The sequence below is a fragment of the Phycodurus eques genome, chromosome 1 (assembly GCF_024500275.1).
Source record: "Phycodurus eques isolate BA_2022a chromosome 1, UOR_Pequ_1.1, whole genome shotgun sequence".
NCBI classification, from domain to species: Eukaryota; Metazoa; Chordata; class Actinopteri; order Syngnathiformes; family Syngnathidae; genus Phycodurus; species Phycodurus eques.
In genome coordinates, this window is record NC_084525.1 from 4,060,670 (window position 1) to 4,087,166 (window position 26,497).

The 26,497-nt window shown below is 40.1% G+C and overlaps 2 protein-coding genes across 5 annotated transcripts; both read left to right on the forward strand.

Annotated features, from left to right (window-relative positions):
- The first annotated feature begins 4,340 nt into the window (after positions 1-4,340).
- Positions 4,341-12,427, forward strand: slc25a33 (solute carrier family 25 member 33). Its single transcript, XM_061672968.1, has 7 exons — positions 4,341-4,559; positions 7,634-7,807; positions 9,083-9,160; positions 10,280-10,380; positions 10,574-10,640; positions 11,841-12,121; positions 12,200-12,427. The coding sequence occupies exons 1-7, from the start codon at positions 4,519-4,521 to the stop codon at positions 12,397-12,399; spliced, it is 942 nt and encodes a 313-aa protein (XP_061528952.1). The 5' UTR covers positions 4,341-4,518; the 3' UTR covers positions 12,400-12,427.
- A 103-nt stretch (positions 12,428-12,530) lies between these two features.
- si:ch211-150o23.3 (deleted in malignant brain tumors 1 protein) lies at positions 12,531-25,947 on the forward strand. Of its 4 annotated transcripts, none has more exons than XM_061672934.1 (8): positions 12,531-13,951; positions 15,626-15,664; positions 15,752-16,060; positions 17,950-18,258; positions 19,747-20,061; positions 21,101-21,250; positions 21,918-21,995; positions 23,567-25,947. In XM_061672934.1, exons 1-7 carry the CDS (start codon positions 13,921-13,923, stop codon positions 21,959-21,961), a joined length of 1,197 nt encoding a protein of 398 aa, XP_061528918.1. In that variant the 5' UTR covers positions 12,531-13,920; the 3' UTR covers positions 21,962-21,995; positions 23,567-25,947. The 4 variants fall into 4 exon arrangements, with proteins under 4 accessions (XP_061528918.1, XP_061528928.1, XP_061528937.1 ...); XM_061672944.1 differs by having other exon boundaries at positions 23,570-25,947; XM_061672953.1 differs by lacking the exon at positions 23,567-25,947 and having other exon boundaries at positions 21,380-22,608.
- Positions 25,948-26,497: the final 550 nt, after the last annotated feature.

Consider the following 26,497-nt stretch of genomic DNA (forward strand, 5'->3'; position numbering starts at 1 on the left):
CTGTAACCAAGCCCAAACCACCTTCCTCAATGTCACTGCTGAGAGTATTTTGTTCTCAGTACAAATGTTACAGCTGACCCACTTGTTTTTTTCCCCCCAACTAAGATTTCTGTTGTACTATTTGAAATTGTATGAGGAATATGAATCCTCATTCGGTAACATAGGAGGCCTGTTTAGACGAACGTACTAGTTGAACTGGTATCTTAAATTGGCATAAGACAAACATTATTATACACACCTGCTGAATAGTGGTTTTAATAAATGATGCAAGTTTAGTGAGACTGAAGCGACAGCAATGCAAAGGTTATGCCTCTCACTGGGGAACACTACTTACCATAACCATATACCCTCACTTGCTCTTTATGGTCCATAGAGCAGAGCCAGTGTCACATGTCCACATAAATCCAAACCAGCAACACACTGTTGTTGTTCTCCCAGTCAGAAAGACCACATTGTTTTTCTTGCCTTGTTATCTCCTGTTATTCCCATTTCTTACCACAGCTGGAGTAGGCTAACTACGGAGTAGGCTAACTACAGGTGTACACCAAGTGTCTAGTAAACATCCGCATGTGCACTTGCAGCAGGAGATAATGTACTATACAACTGAATAATAATGATGTGGGCTTTGCTGTTTTTCCTCAACGGCGGAACTTATATATGCACTTCAAAACAAGTACTATTCACTCGATTCGTATATAGTTGTATGGTATCTAGGTATTTCTGTGATATGTTGTGGTGTATTAAATATTCTTATTTACGCCTTCCTATCCAAACCCAGATCTATTAGATTATTATTTCACTGTTTTTTTTTCTTTTATACGTATTCTATTTTGTTTTTGGTTTAAAGATACAAACTTGGCCAGGTCATTGTAAATGAGAACTGGTTCTCATCTGACCTGCCTGGTTTAAGGCTTCATTCGTATTTACATATATTTGTTCATAAAAATGATATACATGTATTTAACTTTTGTCCGAAGACACCAGCCACAAAGAAAACAAAATTGAGCAAGTACGGCTTCAAACAATCATGTAATCAAACTGCAATGCTCGTTAGCGTAGCATGCACAGGAAGTCAGCTATCCCGTTTTCCGGGTTTGGTCACGTGACGTTCTGCATCTAACGGAATCTTCTTTTCCTTTGGGCTTGTCCCTTTAGGGGTCACCACAGCGCTTCGTCCTTTTCCATGTAAGCCTATCTCCTGCATCCTCCTCTCGAACACCAACTGCCCTCATGTCTTCCCTCACGACATCCATCCACCTTCTCTTTGGTCTTCCTCTAGCTCTCTTGCCTTCGCATCTCCATCCTTATCATCCTTCTACTAATATACTCACTATTTCTCCTCTGGATGTGCCCAAACCATCCAAGTCTGCTCTCTCTAACTTTGTCTCCACAACATCGAACCTCTGCTGTCCCTCTGATGAGCTCATTTCTAATTTTATCCAACCCGGTCACTCCGAGAGCGAACCTCAACATCTTCATATCCGCCACCTCCAGCTCTGCTTCCTGTTGTCTCTTCAGTGCCACTGTCTCTAATCCGTACATCATGGCTGGCCTCGCCACTGTTATATAAACTTTGCCCTTCATCCTAGCAGAGACTCGTCTGTTACATAACACACCTGACACCTTCCTCCACCTGTTCCAACCTGCTTGGACCCATTTCTTCACTTCCTGACCACACTCAGCCTCCAGCCTTGCAATCTCGTCTCCCTGTAACCTCATTCTTCCCCCACCACCCCTCTCATTCATGCACATATATTATGTTTTACTTCAGCTAATCTTCATTCCTCTGCTTTCCGTGCATGTCTCCATCTTTCTAACTGTTCCTCCACCTGCTCCCTGCTTTCACTGCAGATCACAATGTCATCTGCAAACATCATGGTCCACGGGGATTCCAGTCTAACCTCATCTGTCAGCCTATCCATCACCACTGCAAACAGGAAGGGGCTCAGGGCTGATCCCTGATGCAGTCCCACCTCCACCTTAAATTCGTCTGTCACACCTACAGCACACCTCACCACTGTTGTGCCGCCCTCGTACATGTCCTGTATTATTCTAACATACTTCTGTGCCACTCCAGACTTCCGCATGCAGTACCACAGTTCCTCTCTGGGTACTCTGTCTCGTAAATACTCACTTCTGTCCTGAGTCTTGCCTCCACTACTCTTTCCCATAACTTCATTGTGTGGCTCATCAACTTTATTCCTCTATAGTTGCCACAGCTCTGCATATCACCTTTGTTCTTAAAAATGGGCACCAGCACGCTTTTCCTCCATTCATCAGGCATCTTCTCACCGCTAGACTTCTGTTGAACAACATGGTCAAAAACTCCAGAGCCACCTCTCCTAGATGCTTCCATACCTCCACAGGAATGTCATCAGGACCAACTGCCTTTCCATTTTTCATCCTCTTTCATGCCTTTCTAACTTCCCCCTTACTAATCATTGCCAATTCCTGGTCCACCACACTTGCCTCTTCGACTCTCCCTTCTCTCTCATTTTCCTCATTCATCCACTCCTCGAAGTATTCTTTCCATCTATCTTGCACACTACTGGCACCAGTCAACATATTTCCATCTCTATCCTTAATCACCCTAACCTGCTGCACATCCTTCCCATCTCTATCCCTCTGTCTGGTCAGCCTGTATAGATCCTTTTCACCTTCTTTAGTGTCCAACCTGCCATACATGTCATCATATGCCTCTTTTTTGGCCTTTGACTCCTCTACCTGTGTCGCATCTCAATGTATTCCTTTCGCCTCTCCCCAGTCCTCTCAGTGTCCCACTTCTTCTTAGCTAAACTGTTTCCTTGTATGATTTCCTCTACTGTGAGGTTCGACCACCAAGTCTCCTTCTCTCCTTTCCTGCCAGAAGATACACCAAGTACTCTCCTGCCTGCCTGTCTGATCACCTTGGCTGAAGTGGTCCAGTCTTCTGGAAGCTCCTCCTGTCCACTGAGAGTCAGTATCACCTCTTGTCGAAAAGCTGCACCACACTCGTCCTGTCTCAGCTTCCACCTCATGGTTCTGTTGCTCTGCCTTTGTCTTCCTAATCGTTCTCCCCACCACCAGAGCCATCTTACACACCACCATCCTATGCTGTCTAGCCACATTCTCCCCTACCACTACCTTCCAGTCGGTAACCTCCTTCAGATGACATCGTCTGCACAAGATGTAATCCACCTGCGTGCTTCTACCTAGGCTCTTGTCGGTCACCCTATGTCCCTGCCTCTTCTGGAAAAAAGTGTTCACTACAGCCATTTGCATCCTTTTTGCAAAGTCTCCCACCATCTGTCCCTCCAGGTTCCTTTCCTGGATGCCGTACTTACCCATCACTTCTTCGTCACCCCTATTTCCTTCACCAACATGTCCATTACAATCTGCACCAATCACGACTCTCTCTCTCTGTCTGGGATGCTCAGAACTACTTCGTCTAGCTCCTTCCAGAATTTCTCTTTCACCTCTAGGTCACATCCGACCTGTGGGGCATAGCCACTAATCACATTATACATAACACCCTCAATTTCAAGTTTCAGCCTCATCACTCGTTCTGATACTCTTTTCACCTCCAAGACATTCTTAGCCAACTCTTCTTTTAAAATAACCCCGACTCCATTTCTCTTCCCATCTACACCATGGTAAAATAAATTAAACCCTGCCCCTAAACTTCTACCTGCCCCTAAACTTCTAGCCTTACTGCCTTTCCACCTGCTCTCCTGGACACACAATACATCAACCTTTCTCCTTATCATCATGTCAACCAACTCCCGAGATTTTCCTGTCATAGTACCAACATTCAAAGTCCCCACATTCAGTTCTAGGCTATGTGCTTTCCTCTTCTCTTTCTGCCAAAGAACCCGCTTTCCACCTCTTCTTCGACTTCGACCCACAGTAGCTGAATTTCCACCGGCGCCCTGCAGGTTTACGGCGCGGATTTTAAGACGGATCCCCTTCCTGACGCAACCCTCTGCATTTATCTGGGCTTGGGACCGGCCTAGAGTTTGCACTGGCTTGTGCCCCCATTGGGCTGCATTACGTGTAGTAATCCATCAAAGAGTAGAAAATTAATTTTCAAGTACAGTTACTTTAAAAATCTACTTTTGTCCTTCACACCACTGCTAATTTGTGGATAAATAAATAGAAATGATATAGCCCCCCCCCAATTTCACAACAGATCCAACACGATTGACCTCATGCTCCTTTTGCACCTCGGTTTGGAGCAACAACAAAGAGACATGAAAAGGTCAGAGCGGCGCTGCCGAGCACGTGTGCCTACGTCACAGACAACACCCTCCTCCGTCCCACTGACGTCATTGCGGGCGACAGCTCCTCAGCAGACCTCTCGCTCGGTCCGCCTCTAGCTGACAGCTCCGCCCAGCCGGCTCACACAAAGTCAGCTCTGTGCACGTGAAAAAGCTCCGAACCGTCTTAGTCAGCGTCACCGCGACTTTATTCGGACATTTTCCGATTACTATGGTGGCTGTTTGAAAGTAAAAAGAGCAAAGAAGAAGAAGAAGTAGGACGATGGCCCAGAAAGACACGCTTCTGCATCTCTTTGCTGGAGGGTAAGTCAATGTAATGCCGCTGCCTCCAAACGGCCAATTTCCAAACGTTTACCCAAGATAAATACGCGTTACCTTATTCTTATCATACTTAAAATAACAATTTTACATTCACCGATGGGCGACTGGTCTCCTCCCGGGCCGTTGACCGGAGTGCTAACGGTTAGCGCCAGCTAGCTGACGTTAGCATTTCATCATCATATAAAGCTAGCGTTTCCATACGTTCTTCTATACATTATGTCTGGGTTTTCGATACATATTGACTGCCTCTTGAATATTGTCAATGCCTTTTAAACACCTTTCACCAATAAGGAGAACCTACATTGTCGTAAATCACCCGTCCACATCATGCATTGTATTACCATTACACGGATCAATACAGATTAGCGAGCTAATCTTAGCATGATTTATAGCAGTCGGGCGTCACGTACGGAGCTGATAACGTTGTGTTTTGTGTGTGAAATGCTCCATTAACGCAACACTGTGATGTGGAACTCGAGCTAGCGGTTTGTTGGCACGATGGCGGATCTCACGGGCTGTAGTTTGCTGTTGTTATGTAACGAGAAGAGGCACATCGCCAGCATGTTTATCTTCCTCGGATATATGTTGCTTGTCACGCTACGAAACGGAAAAACGCCACTTCGTGTCGCTGACTAGTAGCGGTACGCTGATGTTAAAGTCGCGCTTTTACAACGGCTGCTTAGTTAAAATGACGCCATTTTACCCTTGAAAAGTGCAGGACCATTTTGGCACTGTCTGCAATTACATGAACCAACACAAAGTGATCTTAATGATACTTTGCGTTGTCATGTTTTCCAAACAGTTGTTTCCCAACTTCCATGGACCCAAGGCAGATATTTTACAAAAATCCCAGGCACACCACCAAACAAAAATGTCACAAAAAGTACTGCATAGTATACACTGAAGTGATTACTATATCTCATCTCATTTTACTGATGCATTAACGTACCCATTGTGAAATCTGCACTTGTTTCGTTGAGCACACAGCTATTCTAGTAGTTCTGTTAGTCATGGCAACAGGTAGATACACAGGTTAATTGTACCTTCAGCCATCTAGTAAAGAGCATTTACGAGTTCATAAACGAAAAACCAGTTAGATAAATATGGATTATTTGTTGTAAATGAGGAGGTAATTTTTGGGTCAATTAGGTAAAAATGGATAATATCCCGCAGCACACCCGATGATCTCATTCAACACACTAATGTGTGGCAGCACAGTAGTAGGGAATGAATGACATACACATGACATTGGCTAAAAAAAAGTTGGGGGATTGACATCATGCTTTGGCCAGTTTACTCCCACATCAAAATCCGCTTTTGACAAATAGCCATTTTCTTAATTTGGCGTCATTGTCACAGTAGCAAGTGTGACAGATTGCTAGTGAATGGACAATAAAGCCAGGTGCCTCAATGTTCACGTACCGGTACCAAAACTAGGGATGCACTGATACCACTTTTTTCAAACTGGGTACAAGTACATTTGAGTATTCACCGACACATTGAGTATATATACTCATTACATCTTGCAACTGTGATGAGAATGTGTTTAATTTCTGTCAAATATTGTTTAAAAAAAAAGGCTTTTTCTTGAACATGCCATATATTTCACTCAAATGTAACACTTTTAGAGTAACAGCTTGTCATTATTTACAAAATGACAACGCAAACAGAATAAATCCCATATTACAAAACAAAATTGATCATTACAACTGTGATCCTATAATGTGTGTTAACTAAAGCATTCCAATACAAATGTTAATAACCCTAGTAATCTGTTTTATCATACTGTACAGAATGAAAAATACACGTTCACTTTAATTTACAAAGTGTACCTGAACACAGCTCACACAGTACGTGACTGCTCGTGTAAACATGAATGGTGGCTGCACTCAACAACAACCCAGCATTAATTCGCCCGTGTTAAACGAATGAAAGATAATTTAGAAAAGTAAACAAAACACAACATAATTGACTCAGAGATGCATGGAGTTACCTGTTATGCAGCTAAAACTGTTTTATCTGCATAACAGATAAATTGCAAATGAGTTGAATGCGGAAAAAGTATCTGCAAAATGTCACTTTAAAGGCGACACAGATTACAGTTGGGGCTCATAACAATTTACAAAAGCTGTTATGAGCACATTATATGGTAAAATACAAACCACAATATAAACACCCCATGCAGCCGCAGCAGCAATTCATATTGCTGCCTCCGTCACTGCCCGAAGTGTTCATCATCCATTTTGCAGAGCCTAATTTTCTGTAGCCTAAAAGTTTTGTCATCCGTGTCCTTAAAGTATTCCGCCAGACACACGTGTGGTTGACATGACACACAGAAAGTATATGTCAGGCTGGTGATGTGGTATCGGTGCGTACAGTATCCCAGAATTATTACTGTAACTACTATATAGGCAGCTATACCTGATACTGGTGTCAGTGCATTCCCAACCTGAGATAAAATAATTGAAAGTAAGTTGCACTAGGGCAGTTTTTCCCCAACCTACATTGAGCCAAGGTGAATAGTTTACATTAGAAAAATGTCATGGCACACCACCAAAAAAAAAAAAAAAAGAATCATTAAAAAATATACAGTACATATACTGAAATAGTGATCTCATCCTTATTTCCTCACAAATTTAGTTGGCGTGAAACCTGGGCCTGTTTATTTGAACGCAAAGCTGATATACTTACAGTAATTGAAGAAAGGCACACATGGCGATCCTAATTATGTTTTGGATCAATAAAGCTGAAATTTGATAATTTCCTAATGGCACAGCTATTGTGCTAGCATTTTGTGAAATCATGGTTTTCCTCCAAGCAAAAAGAAATGTGTGCCACCAAAAAGGAAAGCACAAGTGCAGAGTTAGTCCTTTGACACACACTAAAAGTCCTTGGGTCTTGTGAGGTCCGCAGAGGTCTCGTGTGACAAAAATATTTTGGTCTATGGACCTTCAACTTCAGGGCTTCCATATTAGGAATTAAACAGGTGTGTTAAGTACTTGATTCAAAATACCAACAGAATAGTGTAAATTTGTTTTCCTCATATCATTTTGCAGGTGTAGCGGTACAGTGGGAGCCATTGTGACCTGCCCGTTGGAGGTGTTAAAGACACGACTACAGTCCTCCGGTCTCACCCTCCGGCCCGTCTTCCAGGTCCAGCTCGGTACCCTCAGTGGGACCGGGGTCATCCGGCCAGGAACTGTTACGCCTGGGCTGGTGCAAGTCTTACGGTACAATGTTGTCAGACAACCCCTATCAGGCCATGCTGCATTACGTGTGCTTTGAGGCATTTGCAGTACTCTACCTATGGTGGGAACACTTTGTTCCCACAGGTCTGCGCAGTACAACATCCACACTTGGCTAGCTGGAATATCATGGGTTTAGAAGTGCCTCCTTGTATTTTGATATATACAGTCTGCTTAGCTACTTGTTGGGAGTAATTATGTAGCTACTTCTATGCAGTTATTTTTTTTCCCTTACTGTGGCATATTTTACCAAGTAGTGGCGCTAATCTTGTCCTACATAAAGCAGGATTAAGCACACTGTCTGCTGCTCTTGCTTGGTGTTCCTAAACAGCTGCAAGCTGTGACACCGACCAGCATTTTCCACCACACACAGCTATATGCATCAAACGTAATTTTTGATTTGATTTGATTTTTATTTTAGAAGTAGGACACTGATACTTTATACAGCAAATATATGGCCTTTTTTATGAGGCTGGCTCAGGGAAGATCTGAGGAAACTACAAGGGAATTGTTTTTAACTGGTTACTGCAGCAGCAGTGTTAAATTACACCCAGATGACAGGGGCTGCAAACTGTACCGGTCTGGTATGCTGTTAACTAGGGCCTTAAATTCTAGATACCTAAACGGATGATAAAAAAAGTGTCAAATGGAACACATTTGTGTGCCGGTTTAGGTCTCAGCTGGCTTTATCCCATACACGGTTTTCACGGTTGCGTGTGTGTGTGTGTCTTTGCAATGACAGCCATGTTCTTACAGTGTACCACATAAAATGTACAGTAAGCTATGGCGTAGGCCATAAATAGCCCGACAGCCAGTGACTGTGACCTCAAAACAGTTTTATTGTCAATTTCATTTTGACCCGGCTGTTGTTGGAGAACGGGCAATTCAGTTGGTTAATAAACCTTTTGGGGGCAGGGAGTGTGTTACAAAAAACAACATAGGCTGGTTTGCTTCCCATAACATTCAACTCCCAGCCATCTGAATAATGAAGGTCACAAAAGTCAAATAGATAGTATGGGTGTTGTCGCAGGCACGCCAATTGCATATGTGCGTTGGGGGTGGGTGTGGCTGTGTCTGAAGGGACCACCTCTGACGTACCACTTGGAACCAGATTAGGAGGATGCTATAATGTAACTAGAGCAGGGCTTCATTCCATAAATTCATGTTGATGTATTTTAACATCCACTTGTTAATCAGAAAACAGTCATAAACTTACTTGGTTTTTGTATTTGATGACCAATCGTTTTGTATTTCTTTCAGATCAATCCTCGAGAAAGAGGGACCAAGATCTCTTTTCCGCGGTCTGGGGCCAAATCTCGTCGGCGTGGCTCCGTCAAGGTAAAGCAAACTCTGGGCTAGACATTTGAGTTTCTTCCATGTTGAGGCAACGTTTACGTAATTGTATTTTTCGAACTATGTGGCTATGTTGTGACGCCTGCTAGTTGGTGCGCAAAGTCACTTATTACGCATTGAGGTGTCCCTGTACTCCAATACCCCGAAACGTAATAATACTCAGTTAGGCGCTTGAATTTCCTTATGAAGAGTAAGCTGTTGTCATAGCAAAAATGTTCAAAGTGCTCACCACGTCACAATTACCAGAGTTACCAGGAATCAAATGAAAGATTTGTCCCCACAAAAACATTGGCCCTTACACAGTTTAGCAGTTTAATGCTAAAATGTACAATTAGGGCTACACTAAAAAGAAAAGGAAAAAAATACAATTACAAGAGAATGCTGCAATGTTTTTGAGAAATATTTATTTATATTTTATTTTGAATTTTAACATCTGAATGTCAAAACTCTCACACATACATAAACACAACAATCAATTCTATTTGTATTCCTCAAACTTGTAGTGGTACCCCAATTTCGTTGTATCTGCATCATACAATGACAATAAAGGCTTTTTATTCAATTCTAATCTATTCTATTTTAATACATTTGATACATTCTCATTTTTAGTGTGTCAACAAGCAAATCCGTCCACCAGCGTAGTACAGTACACTGTTATTATATATGCTTTAATGCAGTACATATCATTGATTGGACTTTGAGACTGCTGGCTGAAGACACTCATGGGGTTGCTTTCGCCCCCTGGTTAATGAATAGCCGCATCATGATGCTTTTATCCCGTAATGCCACCACCACGCTGATCCACTAGCCAACTTGGACCTGCTCCCATTCAGTCCAGCTCTTGTGGCCACTGGGGCTCTCAGTGCTTATTCAGCCTATTCTGGTGTGATGACAGTGTGTTCTGGAAGCGAGGCGCAGGGAAACCCGCTCCTCTGGATCCAAGCTCTCCACAATCACTCGCAACATGAATAGCCCAGTGGTTATAAAACCACATTCACAGATTTCACAGCTTGAGAATGTGCTCACATTGTGTTGTAGTGCAAATCGTTCCGGTACCTTCTGTGGGATGTTGAGTTCTCACCAGTTGGTTCTCCCGTGTTTCAGAGCTGTTTACTTTGCTGCATATTCCAAATCCAAAGAGCTCTTCAATGGGATACTGGTTCCCAATAGTGGTGCTGTGCACATGTCCTCTGCTGGTGTTGCAGGTGAGCCCCTATCATATTGTCACACACAGCATACAAGCAATGTCATGTGGTCCAGCAACCAAGGAGATGTTTTGGTGTGCTTGAAGTCAAATAATAAAAGGGAAATGTATATTTTGCAGATATTCCCATGTGTCCTCCCTTTCCTGTCTTAGAATGGTTTAATAGTAGAACAAATATTTTGTTTGTCCTTCAGCTTTTGTGACAAACTCCCTGATGAATCCCATCTGGATGGTCAAGACCAGGATGCAGCTAGAGAAAAAGTGAGTACACCGTTAAGTGCACCTGCTCTGTGTGTTGCGTGAAGCTTCTGGACCACAGATCCCCAACTACTGCCATGAGACATTTTCAGGCTGTGGCACAGGAAATGTTCCAGTTTAATTTAATTGGGTTGACAAGTATTATGTACCGCAAATAATCTATCTTTGTTCGTGTATCCATGCCAACAATGTGTAGTGAAGGCAGAGCAATGAAATGCTCTTCCTCAAGATAGCAGAAGGTACAAGTAACCTGACAGGTGCAGATTTCACACCAAGTCAATTTGTGAGTATATTGAGATGTGATTTTGTGTGCAGTGAGATTTTTTCTCACGTAAAATGTGTGCTTTGGCTCAAAGTTTGGGGAAACGCTAAAGTACACCAATTATTTGAGGGTCTTTGAAAGCAGGTAGTCAGTATGTACAATGTCGTTTACAACAGAAGCCCTTATCGCCTAACATGGCATTGCCGTCCTTGGGCCATTCACTACGTGACACTCCGCTTGTGATCGGTGTCTGTAAATACACAGCTCTGACGCATTGGCCTGTGTGCAGAAGAAGAGTCTATATTTACACTTGCTGTGTTGAATATGTAAGGTCACAGGAGAATGTTCTTTTTTTGAAGGGGAAAAAAACAAAACAAATGCAAAATATTTCCCCACCAAATAAGCCTCATCCAAGTTTGGAAAAGACCTGAATAATATCAGGCAAACCAACGTGAAGGTTTGCGATTCATTTAACTGTAAAGTTAGAGATTGACAGCTCTTATATAAAGGATAAATAGAAGATTAATATTTAAAGGACTCGCAGGTAAATGCTCTGCAATTCTTTTTGATTATTGTTCTTATTTTGACCTGCACATTTGACATTCCCCCCGGCCCCCAATAAAAAGATGAATTGGCTCAATCTGAGCATGTTCAACAACTTGTTCTTTCTGTCACTGTATGTCGCTGGCATAGATGGATGAACAAAGACACTTTTGTAGTAAATATTTTTTGTGAAAATGAGATGGGTGTCGGGGGTAAATGAAATTGGATCCCTCACAACACACTAATATTCCACAGTGTAGTTGTTGAGAATCACTGGTCTATTTCATTCTTGTTCCGCATTCAGAATAAAACAACAATTTTGATAAAATGGCAACCTGCCCTAAAAATAAACATTGTGATTTTGTCAATAACCGACAGTCACGTGTTTGACTTTTCAGAGCACGAGGAGAGAAGAAAATGAATGCCTTACAGTGTGCCCGCCATGTTTACAAAACTGAGGGTGTCCGGGGCTTCTACCGCGGCCTGACCGCATCCTACGCCGGCATTTCCGAGACCATGATCTGCTTCCTCATCTATGAGACGCTCAAGAAGCGGCTCGCTGACAACCAGCTTACGTCCCCAAACAGTGAAAACGAGAAAAGAGCGTCTGACTTCCTGCGCTTGATGATGGCTGCTGCTTTCTCAAAGGGCTGTGCATCCTGCATAGCCTACCCACATGGTAACCACTTATACCTGCCACAACTGATTTCGGGGGCCAAACGACTTAAATTATTTGTTGTATTGTTTGTCTCCACAGAGGTGATTCGCACAAGACTGCGTGAGGAAGGCAGCAAGTACAAGTATTTCTTTCAGACCGGGAGGTTAATAGCTTTGGAGGAAGGCTACGCAGCTTTTTATAGAGGACTCATTCCGCAGCTAATTAGACAAATCCCCAACACAGCCATCGTCCTGTCCACATATGAACTCATTGTCCACCTACTGAGAGACTCCAAGTAAAAAAAAAAAAAAAAAAAAAAAAAAAAAAGGCCATTTGGTGACTTGGGCTTTTCTTTTGGGCAAACGTTGAATGCCGCGCACCATGGCTGAACACACAGAAAAAAAAGTTTGAAATTTCAGCACGTTCATGTTAGTGTGGTGCCTGAGAGACTTCTATTTTGGACCTGAACCGACTTGTTCTGTTATTTAAAGAACACATTGTTGTACTGAATACTTGTTGAGAGATTATCAAAATAGAACAAGAAGTTGCTAACCTGTGGGGAAAAAGGGCAATCTTCCTAAATGAGTTGTTAACTAAATTATTTTGTTTTGTTATTTGATGTCTGTTTGCCTTTTGTATTTTCAGTAATAACCGAATCGCACATGAGGATGGAGGTTGAATCATGTAGTTATTATGAAGGGAAATGATTCACCTAAAAGTACTACTAATAGCGCTGTTTGTCACCTTTCAATGAACACACATCATTTTTGGACAAGTACAGTATGCTTGTTTTCAGGTTAGATTTATAGAGAAGAATGTCATATTTTTCTTTAATATATAAACCTATATTTACCTCTTTTTTTTTTTGTGAAAAAGGGATTGTGACATTTCATTTTACAATATGATTAGGTTGATGCTTATTTTGACCAGCGAGTCAATAAAATGCATCGAGGTAAAACTTTTTTTTTTCTAGTCACACAAATATGTCTTGACATTCAAAAGCTCATGTGCCGTAGAAAAAATGTCATCATGAAAGATAATTGAACTTTTACCAGGCTCGTTTTCCTTTGAATTTCTAACAAAATGCTCTGTGTTTTCTATTTTTAATCTTGTAATTTCTCTGTATATAAAACAAATGGGGGGTATGGCGGTAAGAGTACCGTCTTGTACAACATGATCAATTCGTGCTGTGCAAACCAGTTCAATGTGTGCCTTCGTAACCTCAAAATGTCCTAATTACAGTACATATTTGTCTGGAAAACACTTACAGGCCATGACTATGAACTATTCAAAATGAAAAGCATTACGGCGGTAACCGGGCGTGCCTTTTTGTGCTGCGTGACAATGGTAGTCGTACACTGCTCCGTAAACTAGTTAATTGTGCACCTCGAGGAGACTGTGTTACTATTGTGAACAATTTTGCAACCCGCTAAATGTATTACAGGGGAATCGGCGATTATTATTATTTTTTTAAGAGGCTGTGTAATGCGGACCCCTTGCGGCCACTTCGAGAACTGCTAATCACCGGGCCGGATAAACTTGACTCTTGACCCAACATAATTCCGACATGGACGTCAAATGCTTGTGACGACCTCACTCTCCACATGACCGAACTCGGCGTCGCGTTTCATACCGGAAATCTCTGCCGCTCGTATACTGTACATTTAGTCACCGCTTGGTCAACCGAACCCTGAAGCTGCTTAGCCTACTTAGCTAACGAAAGTAGCTCATGCTGCATGTTTGTAGCGTCCTTCCCCAGCACCACACCCGCCGGGAGTCAACCCGAACCCACTGTTTGATGGAAGGGTGAGGGGGAAACGATGCTGTCATTCCTCCACATCCTGCTAACGGGTAAGCTAAGGCTGCTAATCGTCCCTCAGTGTGGCTAACGGGTAGCTAGTTAGCTGTGTTTGTGTCTAAATCACACGATGTCATGGACTAACACTTAAGTTTAACTCTGTATTGTATTGGTTTAACTCTGTATTGTATTGGTTTGGTGCTTAATTTAACCGCGCCGATGTTTGTATCACACCGTAGCAGCCGCTCTTAACATTGTAATAGCTTTTTAAAGTTAAAATAATTCACCCTAACTGTGTGGGTTGAAACTCTACTTCGAATGCTTAACTCTATAGTTCAAACCCCTAACTAAGTAACCCAGGCTGGAAACCTTAACTATGCATATAGACACTATTTGCAAAGCCTAATTTTAAAGCTCTCGCTGTTGCTTGGAACCCAAATACATGTTTTAAGTCCTCTTTTCATGCCCAGGTTGCTTGAAACCATAATCCTTCTGCCGAACTCTTACCAGGCTTCAAACCCAAATTGAAACCCTATCGGTGGCTTGAAATTCTACATTGAAACCTCAACCCCTATTTGAAACCTCAACTCAGACTTGAAACCCTAATTGTGGCTTGAAACCCTCATTTGAAACACTAACTGTGGCTTGAGTCCCTACTTTAAAATCATACCTTGTTTAAAAACTCAACCCAAGCTTGAAAACATACTTCAAAAGCCTACCCTTTCTATAAAAGCGCAACCCAAGCTTGACACCCAAACTGGTTTGGAACCCTAAACCACAGATGTTAAACTGGTGGCCCGGGGGCCAGATCCGACCCGCCATATCATTGTATGTGACCCGCGAAAGGGAATCATGTACGTCGACTTCGTGTTTCTTGCGAAAATATCAAAATTGTAAATTGTCTTCACTTGTAATAATGTTGAGATATTGCAAGCTTTTTTTGGTTACAATACCCCTTTTAAAAGAAACGTAAGTGAAATGTAATTATCCATCAATTTGTCGTATATATGTAATTATGTGAGGTGATAATTCATTTATAAGGGTTCACAGTCATAACGACCCTCCGAGGGAAGTCATAACTGACAAAAATGAATTTGACACCCGTGCCCTAAACCTCATTTAAAACCCAACCCAGGCTTGAAATCTTAATTTTAAACCTTAGCTGTGGCTCAAACCCTTACTTTGGAGAACTACGGTAATCAGTAACAATTTTATACCCTAACTGTGGCATTTAATGTCTTAGAAGTAATTGTGTTTTTGAAGTGGTACAGTCTTGCCAACCAAAAAATAAATACACATCGGTCAGCTGAGTGTCAACGTTGCTGTAAAATAGGATAGAGTAATTATAGCAAAAGTTGGCTGAATCAAAGCGATTTTGTACAACAGAGGGCTGCCAAAATTTGTCATAATGATGTGTGTGGTCACAAGTGTAGCACTTAAGATATGTTCTAACATGGTAATACAATATACCCAATGTTGTTGAGACAAATGACACACTGTCGTTAATGTAAATAGACTATTTTGATTTCTGAATCAAATCGCATACAAGTAACCAGTACACCATCCATGAACAGCTTAAAAACCAACCACCCAACACCAGTAGGAGGATTTAGCGGCGTCCTTCTCCTCTTGTTGAGTGTATGGGTTCTTTTAAATTTGACAGCACAGTAACAAGAGTTGAAATCTCTGTTTACCTGATGATAATTGAATTTCTCATTTTGTTAAAGGTTTGTTAGGGGTTCTGCGGGACAGAGTCACTGCCTTCGGTAAGCCAGAATTTTGGAGCAAAAGTGCTCTCCCACCATACATAGCGATATAGAGTGGTCCTCCTAAATGTTGTTTTTGGCCCTCAGACAGGATCAGACTTGTGAATGGCGAGAACAAGTGTTCCGGCCGTGTCGAGATTCTCCGACATAACCAGTGGGGGACAGTTTGCGACCACGGCTGGGACCTCCGCGACGCTGACGTGGTGTGCCTGCAGCTGGCGTGTGGCTTGGCAGAGTCTGCCCTCCACGGGGCAGCTTTTGGTATGGGCAGGGGGCAGATCTGGCTGAGGCACGTTCAGTGCTCGGGACACGAGTCCAGTTTGACCCGCTGTGCCGTCATCCTGCATAGTCACACCCATTGCACCCATGAAAATGATGCAGGGGTAAAATGCTCAGGTGAGACGACCTATCAATAAGGTGCTTTGTGCTAATTCATGGGTGGGGAGGGTACGTGTGTGACTGCCTGCATACAAATGTGTGCATATTTCGTTTTAATAAAATAAGACCTTAAAAAAGCAGTTGTAGCGAATCAAAAACAACCGCTTGAGTTGTTGCGATTGAAGGTTGTAACTCTTAAGTCCTGAGGGTAGTGTGCCTGTCACTGATGGGTTAGTGGTACATCCGCCTGACTACGGTGTAGGTTGGGTGTGTTCAGTGATGTTGGGAATATGAGTGTGAATGGTTGTCTGTCTCTTTATGTGCGCTAGTACTGACTGGCGGTCAGTCCAGGGTATAGTCCGCCTTTCACCCAAAGTTAGCTGAGATAGGCTCCACAGCTCCCCGTGACCCTGAACAGAATAAGTTGTATAGAAAACGGATGGATGGCTAAATCATGAATAGACACACATTCACATATTTTTCTGTGGAACATATCCTTAACTAGCCACTGAAAACGCACCTATTTTTGTGCTCTTTCTCTAATGACCAAATTGCTACAAAATGGGGCCAAAGCCCTGGTTGATAAGAAAGTAGTAATTGGTGTTAACTGTTAAGGATGTATTGTTGAAATCTTCTCGATTGAAAGACTTAAGATTATTGTATTTCATGGAAGAGCTAAATTATCCAGGGTTGTTTGTAGAATTAACTTCGGCGCAATGTGCATGTACATGTGTACTGCTCGTGTGTTTCCCCCCCACACCCCAAAAATGAAATAATTAGTAAACCATTTAAGGATAATGTTGTAGGATGAGTTGAAATGATAACATTTTGGGATCATAGCTTATGGTATATTTATCAGTGTAAACTATTAATATAGGTAGTTCTAAACCTTTTTAGGTGGGGCCTCAATTACTCCCATTTTCTTTCCTTTTTTTCCCCCCATTATTTGTGGCAGAACTCTGTCTCGATCCACCACAAAAGCAGGAGTGTATATATACAGTATAAAAATATAACTTCATTTATTTTAGTACCGGTAGTTCAGTTTAAAAGGTGAAACACACATTATACAGATTCATTATACACATCAAACACAAGAATAGTTTTCAGAAGGCCAATTCTAAACAAATTGTTGCTGTGATTGTTTCCAATGTAATATTCTAATTTGTGCGATGGTGAATTTTGGGTTTTCGTGAGCTGGAAGCTATAATCATCAAAATTCTAAAAAAAACAAAACAAAAACATTATCACATTGTTCACTCTGTGTAGTCAGTATGTTTAACTTTTTGTATTTAACTGCTGAAATAAATGTACAGAGTATGTATGTGTATAGATTTAATTACAGAGCACATGAATAAAGCCATTTTAAAATGTAAAAAAAATTATAAAGATTTTTCGATGAAAAATATTGGACCGTTGTTTCTTCAAGTTATTGTTGAAGAATACAATGAACACAACAAAAATCCAGCTGATTCCATAATACTTTTCCCTATTTGACATGCTTTACCTATTCTTGTTGTCATCAATATATTAATGATTTAATGTACAACTATTTGTTATTTGTACTGAGGCATTAAAATGAACAAGAAACTGAAGAAACAAGGGTGGTCTAATATTTTTTCCCCATGACTGTATTACAGAGTTAGGGTTTATTTTTTACATTTTAAAATGTATTTTCCAATGTCTAATCATTTATTCCATGACTGTAAAACTGTATATAACACTTGCTAAGCATCCTATCAGATTGTTCGCTGATTAAGTTATGTATATTAAACAAAAAGACATCATCATCTCTCACCATTCACAATTCTGAGGGTTATTGCAATTTCAGCCACAGTGCCGAGTAAATACTAATAACCTGTTCTTCAATAAAATGTGAGCTTCGTGATGACGCTCTCTTTTCCTCACAGGTACCCTTTTCATGCCCATCCTTTCACTATTGTCACCCCACACCGTGTTCTCTTCCGGAGAGGCAGTCCGGTTCAGCTGCAGCGTCTTGTCAGGTCACCACGTCAGCGACTTCCACCTGTACAAGCATGGAGCGTCCACGCCCGTGGTGACGCAGAGGGCCGAGATGAGTCAGTCACGGGTGGAGATGACTATGTCCGACATAGACACATTCCACCAGGGCAGCTATAGCTGTCGCTACAGGGTCAGAGGCAGCTCGCCTTCTCAACTGCTCAGCTCTCCACCCAGCAACTCTGTCAACATCACTGTGGGTGAGTCACGCATTCTTTGCCCAAGCGCCACCCATTCACAGTTTTTGATGCAATTTTTTTCAGCATGTCTTTTTTCCCCACAACAGTTCGTTTTTTTCTCTAGCAACCTGGATATTTTATGATGGTTGGGTGGTTTTCCAAGAATGCCCTAAATCTTAGTCTGTAAAAAGCCCTTCAAAATACAGTACATCCATCCATTTTATACCACTTGTCATCTTGCGTAATGCTTCTGTAAGGTGGTATTCTCCAATACTTCACTTTACAGGAAACCAGTATTGTTGAGCCATCAACATTGTATCATCAAAGAGAGGAAGCCATTTTCAACACTTTAAATGGGTCAGTAATTTGGAAAAATAACAGACCCATGCAGCAACTGACTAATCGTATCGATTTGTGAAAAGATATGAAATTGGCCAAATTTGGGGATAGGAGGTTTCTGCCCAATAGTGACGATACGCAGTCATGGAGAAGTGATTGGGCCACACTTGTTTCTTTAATTTTGTTTAGATGCTTATGTTTCTGTCAAATTGTATCCATTGTGAGTGGAACATGCGCTGTTATGGTCTTGGGCAGGGTTTTGGCAATCTTGTGGTCTAGGCCATCTTTATGTAGAGCCACGTTTCTTTTTTTTGTTTTTGTTTTTTTTGTTCCCTCAGAACCTCAGAGTTCTTTGCCATGAGGTGCCATTTTGAACTTCCCGTGTCCAGTACGAGAGAGTGTGAGCGTGATAACGCCCAACCTGCTCCTCATTCACACCTGAGACATTGTAACTAACGAATCACATAGCACCTGGGAGGGAAAATGGCTAATTGGGTCCAGTTTGGACATTTTTACTTTGGGGTATACAGTAAACCCCCGCTATATCGCGCTTCATGCTTTGCGGTCTTGCTCTTTTGGGTCAAGTGTTTTTAAAAAAAAAAAAAAAAAAAAAAAAAAAAAAATTGATACCAGTTAAAGCAATTGATAGTACAAGTAGTTTCTCCGGTAGTCTCTTTATTTTTTTTAATGAATTTGTTTTGTTTGTTATTAATTTGAATTTATAGCCATTTTTTTATTAACCATTTTTGTATTCATTGTTCTTGCCCACTCTCAATATATTTTGTTTTAATGTGTGTATTTTTTTAAGTGTGTTTGAAGACCCTCAAACAATTTCAAGCAAACCCCCCCACACCCCAATAAAACATATTTTTTTTCATATTTCTATAGGTATTTCTAGATTGTGGATTTTCACTTATTGCGAGGGGGTCTGGAACATAACCTCTGTGATAGACGGGGGTTTACTGTACTCACTTTTGTTGCTAGCGGTATAGACAACAATGGCTGTGTGTTATTTTAAGGGGACAGTAGATTTACATACGGACTGTGATTTCTTTAGTGTTGTCCCATGAAAAGGTATAATAAAGTATTTACAAAAATGTGAAGCTTGTACTCACTTTTGTGAGATAAAAAGACCTTGAAAGAGTTATTTCTTCTTTGGTGTGCTTACAGTGGAACTCCTGACCCCCCGGCACTGGTACAACACATCCTCTGAAGCCCCGGCTGGCTCCGTCATCAAGGGCCACAGTTTTAACATCACGTGCTCCACACCGCAGCCGTACCCTGGAGGCTCCTTTCAGCTGCGACTCATCCGTCCCAATGGCACAGTGCGCCACTCTCTGCCTGCCCTCAGCCCCTCCATCACGTTCAACTTTGCCGGCGCTCAGAGCTCAGATGAGGGCTACTATTACTGCCTGTATCGGGTCCAGCTGGGGGGGCGCACCTTTGTCTCCAGAGAGAGCCAGGCTCTGCCCATATCTATAAGAGGTGACATTTCCTTGGCCGACTCATTATGCATGACTAGAGTATCGGTTATGAATAAAGGTACAGACAAAAATCAATCTGAAAAAGCTGCATCCTGTTCGGTTTAGTATACTTTTTCAGACAAAACAAAGACAGTTGACAGATAACAAAGACAAACAGGTAATGCACTGTTTATTTTGTAGTTGTTTGTAGCATTGCAAATTTTTAAATTGTATTGCTCTCTCTATTGCCCCCCCCCCACCCCAAAAAAACTGTCAAAGGTCAATACTGCGCATTATACATACGTATAGGGGCAAATGAAAAAAACGTTCACATTTCATAAATGTATGCCGCCATCTAGTGGTTATGAAAAATCTGTACCCTTTCATTCCAAAATGCCACCGCCACCTCGTGGTTATAAAAAACGTGTAGCCTACACTTTCATTCCAATATGACAGTGGTACGTACGTATGACTGCATATGTACAGTTATGCTTATAAATTTACATACCCTGGCAGAATTTGAATATTTTTTTTAATATGTCTGATGACTGAACAACAACCATCATTAATTTCTTCATGGTTGGTTTAGTGATCATAATTTTCTGAAATGGTTGACCGTTTCATTTGAATCCCAGTAAAATAAAATTCAATGTGTTTCGCCTGGTCCTTCAAGTTTTCTTTTAAGAATTGTACCCATCTTCGAAATTCTGCCTGGGTAATCAAACATGTAAGCACAACTGTGTGTTTACTAATTTACTCACTAAAAGTAGGGCTGTGAATTTCAAAATAAGAGCAAGTAAATTCAAAAAAGGATTACGTGTCCAAATAAAGATCTTAACTTCAGAATAATTCCTTGGAGAAAAAAAAATCCTAACAAAACACAGATAATACTTCATGTTTTGATCCTATGGGTAAAAGCAAAATCATGCATTGTAAAAATGCATTCTACATAGAAGGGTTTTCCAGAATTTTGAGGTCAACTTTGGGGGTGCGCATTATACACAAGAAATTATGAAGATGATGTTTTTATATGCCACTGACAAAAATCCTCCCACTTTCAGACCCAGATCCAGTTCTGAGTCCAGTGATGATCAGTTGGCTAGTGTCTGGCCTGACATTTGTTGTTGCTGTCATTATAATTATCATTGTGGCCAAGGTGCTGTGCAACAAGGAGAGGAAACCTTCTGAACTGGAGCGAGAGACCAGATCCTGTAAGTCAGCATATTTCTTCAAACCTTTGATACCAAGTATCATCTAAAAAATCCTTAGCTCTCCAAATACCACCAACCATTTTGTGATTTATTTTTATTTATTTCCCCCCCCCCGCCCCTCCTATTCAGAATCAGAATCATCTTTATTTGCCAAGTATGTCCAAAAAAACACACAAGGAATTTGAGCCGCTCTCGTACACCAACAGACAGTCAATTGACAGAGAATACTTTTGGGACATAAAGACATTGACAAAAAACAGTCACTGACCAATAAAGGGTTGCTCGTTATCTGGTAATGACGGTACAATTTTTTTTTTGACAATTCATCATCATGATGAATTTGAAATACCACAATCCAGATGTAATTGAAGTGTTGACTTTTAGTCTTAATTTAAGAGGTCTCACAAAAATTATGGCATTTTCCATTGAGGAATTGCATCCCTTTTTTGTTTATGTCCATTTTCAAAATATAGCCTTGTGATAGGTTATACAGGATTTAAAGGTTTTTCCACTATAGTCAAATACATTTTACTTTATGCAAAATCCCTGCAATTCTTAAATGGTATTTTTTCTCTTAAATTGAAGCTGAACGTCTGCACTTCAGGATGTTTTATTTGAAATCCATTTTGGTGGTGTCATGGACCTAACGACATGCTTCCATCTCCAGGTGTGGAAAACACTTATGTTGCATTGTCAATTAACAAGCGATGATGACATATGCAGCCAAGCACAATGCTGAATGAAGGTATGTTCGTGTTATGTTTCTGTCAAGTGAATATTTGTTATTCTGTAATAACTGAAATAATCTTTATACTGCCATGTGAGTAGTGCCACTACACTAATCCATAAAGCGCCATCCAGCATTTATGAATTACCGTAATTTGTCGTGTATAATGCGCACCCCCAAAGTTGATCTCAAAATTCTGGAAAACATTTCTCCCTATGTATAACCTTTTTACAATGCATGAGTTTAGTATTATCTGTATTTTGTTAGTTTTTTCAAAGAATTATTCTGAATTTAAGCACTTTATTTGAACACATACCTTTTTTACTTGCTCTTATTTTGAAATTCACAGCCCTACTTTTATTTAGTAAATGAGAAAACACACAGTTGTACTCATATGTTTGATTACTCAGGCAGAATTTTTAAGATGTGTACAATACTTTGAAGAAAACATGAAGGACCAGGTGAAACACATTTAATTTTAATGGTATTCAAATTAAACTGTCAAGCATTTCAGAAAAACATAACCATAAAGAAATTAATTATGGTTGTTGTTCAGTCGTGTGTGTGTGTGTATATATGTGTGTGTGTGTATATATATATATATATATATGTGTGTATATATATATATATGTGTGTGTATATATATATATATATATATATATATATACATATATATACATGTACATGTATATATATATATATATATATACATGTGTATATATATATATATATATATATATATATATATATACACACATGTATATATATATGTATGTATGTATATATATATATATATATACACATGTATGTATGTATGTATGTATGTGTATATATATACATGTATGTATGTATGTATGTGTGTATATATATACATGTATGTATGTGTATATATATGTATGTATGTGTATATATATATACATGTATACATGTATATATATATATATATATACATGTATATATATATATATGTATATATATATGTGTGTGTGTGTATATATATATATATATATATATATATATATATATATATACACACACACACACACACATATATATATACATATATATATATATATATATATATATATATACGCATATATATACGTATATATATATATACGCATATATATATATATTAAAAGTTTTACAAATTGTGCCAAAGTATGTAAATTTATGAGCACAACTGTACATATATGCAGTCATATGTACCCCTGTCATACTGGAATGAAAGTGTACAGCTTTTTCATAACCTCTATGGGGCGAAGCCATATTGGAATGAAAGTGTACAGCTTTTTCATAACCTCTATATGGTGGCATACATTTCTAAAATGTGAAAGTCTTTCATTTTCTCCTATACCCATTTATAATGCACACTGTTGACTTTTGGAAAAAAAAATTGAGGGGGGAAATGCGCAGTATACACCAGCAATTACGGTAATCTAATTTTATTACATCACTTTAATCATTGCAGTCTAATGATGTCATTTTGTAAACGACTGGGTATCTTTGGTTTGATTATAAAAACCAAACAGGTTTGATCAAAATGTATCTTGTACTGTATGTCTTACTTGCTATTTTGCTGTCGATAGCAGAGACTATGCGTAGGAAATTAAAACGGAGCTTGGGTTTCTGCTTTACAACCCTGGGAAGTGGACCGTGCAAGGGCTCTGGCTGTGTCCATGAGGGATTCATGTAGAACCACAGAACCAGTTGGCTTGGTCAGCAATCCAGAACTACAACCACTTCACCACTGATTGGATGGTACAAGGTTTTCACTGTATTTTAAATTTCTGTATCTCCGTAACATCTGCTAACTATTACGACACTTGGAGATGCAGTATGTTATGGAAAGTTGACTTATTACTCTCTGCCCACCCATGAAGTGTGAAATTAAACAACCAAGTAATTATGTTGGTAACTGCCTATTTCTGAAAATTTGTCTGTGAGCCATTCTGAATTTTGCCTCGCTGCGAGGTAACAGTGCAGCTGATTTGCATTACCACCAACCCGAGTTTCTTAGCTCTTGACTTGACATCGAGGCCGGGCTGGGGCCAGACGGCACAGAAGCACTATTATGTCCGTGCCAAAAGGTACGCTGGGTCGCAGTGTTGGTACATTCCACTTAGCACATATCTGTTTGGTGACGTTGTCGACGTGGGGGTCAGGGAGTATTTGTGTTTTTGTACGGTATGTGCCAGCACTAGTCAAAACATGGTACTCTGATTAATAATTTATGAATGTAAGGAGGATGGTTACAAACAGCAGCCTGGTAAATAATGAGTGGCACAGTGGAGCAAATGATAAATTCACAACCTGAAATTAGAACCTTGGGATAGGATTTCTCAGGTTTCCTTTATTGTATTGATTGTACTAATGCGACGTGATAGAGGTTTATTAAGTGACATAGTGGTTTCCAAGTTTGCAGTACCTTTACAAACCAGCCACATTACGACTATTTGCAGTAAAAGAAAAGAAAAAAAATCCAATACTCGAGCTGTATTAAATATTCTGCAAAGTAATATTTAGTTTTGATTTACACTATCAGAGGTATTCAGTTAATGTTTAACTGAACAGCGTCATAAGAGCTGTACATTTTGGTTATCTAAATTACTTCTATGAGAGTCCAATATACTGTATTAGGAACAACATCTCATTATGAGGCAGCAGAGTTGTACAAATGAATTCTAGTAAATTGCCTCTCACAGTTCCAGTCCAGACTGAACATTACCTAGGTAAAGGCAGAATTTTAGATACTGTTCTTGTACTGGGCATCATCACACAGGATCGTGCAGGAGGTCGTATTGTGATAGATGGCTGGTGTACAGTTTATTAACAACATATGAACACTCGAGGTCACAGCAAACCTGGTGAATCGGTCAGGAAAAGGGCAAAGAGGGGTTTCAAAGTGTGACAACTTTACTTAATGTAGAACTGCTGGACACAGGGCCTTCTCCAGCGGTTTTTGTAATATTGCACCTTTGAGGTTCCACTTTATTCAAACATCAATGAAGAGATGTACAACCCCAATTCCAATGAAGTTGGGACGTTGTGTTAAACATGAATAAAAACAGAATACAATGATTTGCAAATCATGTTCAATCTATATTTAATTGAATACACTACAAAGACAAGATATTTCATCTTCAAACTGATAAACTTTGTTTTTAGCAAATACTCATTAACTTGGACTTTTATGGCTGCAACATGTTCCAAAAAGGCTGGGACATGGCCATGTTTACCACTGTGTTACATCACCTTTTCTTTTAACAACATTCAATAAACGTTTGGGAACTGAGGACACTAATGTGGTGATATCCTTTACACATTGATGTATTGATTTTTGATGCAGTGCTGCCTGAGGGATCGAAGGTCACGGGCATTCAATGTTGGTTTTGGGCCTTGCCGCTTACATGCAATGATTTCTCCAGATTGTCTGAACTTTTTGATATTATGGACCGTAGATGATTAAATCCCTAAATTCCTTGCAATTGTACATTGAAGTTATATTCAATGAAATATAGGTTGAACATGATTTGCAAATCATTGTATTCTGTTTTTATTTATGTTTAACACAACGTCCCAACTTCATTGGAATTGGAGTTTTAAATGAATGGCCCCTATTTATTGCCATAAGCCTTGCGCCCGAGATGACTAAAATAGAGCCAATGCGTTCAAAGTTAGTGTTCTGGCTCAATTCAGCATTAATGCACATGTATTGAGAGCGGCTCCTCGCTCAAGTGGCACGATGTGACTTTTCAGCATTTTTTTTTTTTTTTTTTTTTTTTTAAGCACTCTCCACTAACTTGTGTTCCTGGTTCTACAGAGCAATGATTTATGATAAATGTTTTTTGTTTGTTTTGTTTTTTTAATTTAACCCATCTAAGCATCTTGTCATTTGTGTACATTGCTGCATATAAACATGTAAATGTCACTGTGAATAAAATGCTATTGTTGAGTTGAATGCATTGCACATTGCTCGGTCCTTTTTTTTTTTAATTCAATCTTTCTCAGCTGTTAAAAAATTATCAGGATAATACAAAAATAATCCAGTCAGGAACATCTGTACCAGTTAAAGACTTGGTTAAAAATGACACGCAACCAAGTTTCTTATAAAACCACTTGAGGCACTTATGTTCTATCTAGCTCGTCTGTTCCAATGCAACCACCATGGACCAGCCTTTAAACAGGAGTGACCACAGTCTACAACAATGAACAGTGAAACCCTCCTCTCATTTAGTCACAAGACGCTTGAAAGGCAAAGAAAATAAAACCTCTCTGTGATAAACTGTCACTTACGTAAAACAGCCCTATAAACTGGGCATGATTCTTTTTTTTTTTTTTTTTTTTTTTTAATCATTCTATTTTCCTGGTGTAATCATTTGTCTCCATGTTGGAGAAGATGAGGTAAAGGAAGACCGCCGCGATGAGGAAGAACACCAACTGGACCCAGACTGGGATGACGCGAGACGACTGAGGTTCTTTGGGAATGTCTTGGTGTGATTTCATGGGTGTTGCTCTCA

What these genes read in the sequence shown, in the direction of transcription:
- slc25a33 (XM_061672968.1), top strand. Translation starts at nt 4,519, where the DNA reads ATGGCCCAGAAAGACACGCTTCTGCATCTCTTTGCTGGAGG. An exon ending in GGGCTGGTGCAAGTCTTACG is followed by an intron (nt 7,808 to 9,082) that starts GTACAATGTTGT and finishes TATTTCTTTCAG; the next exon opens with ATCAATCCTCGAGAAAGAGG. An exon ending in GTCGGCGTGGCTCCGTCAAG is followed by an intron (nt 9,161 to 10,279) that starts GTAAAGCAAACT and finishes CCCGTGTTTCAG; the next exon opens with AGCTGTTTACTTTGCTGCAT.
- si:ch211-150o23.3 (XM_061672925.1), top strand. Translation starts at nt 13,921, where the DNA reads ATGCTGTCATTCCTCCACATCCTGCTAACGG. An exon ending in CCTCCACATCCTGCTAACGG is followed by an intron (nt 13,952 to 15,625) that starts GTAAGCTAAGGC and finishes ATTTTGTTAAAG; the next exon opens with GTTTGTTAGGGGTTCTGCGG. An exon ending in GGAGCGAGAGACCAGATCCT is followed by an intron (nt 21,251 to 21,835) that starts GTAAGTCAGCAT and finishes CTTAAATTGAAG; the next exon opens with CTGAACGTCTGCACTTCAGG.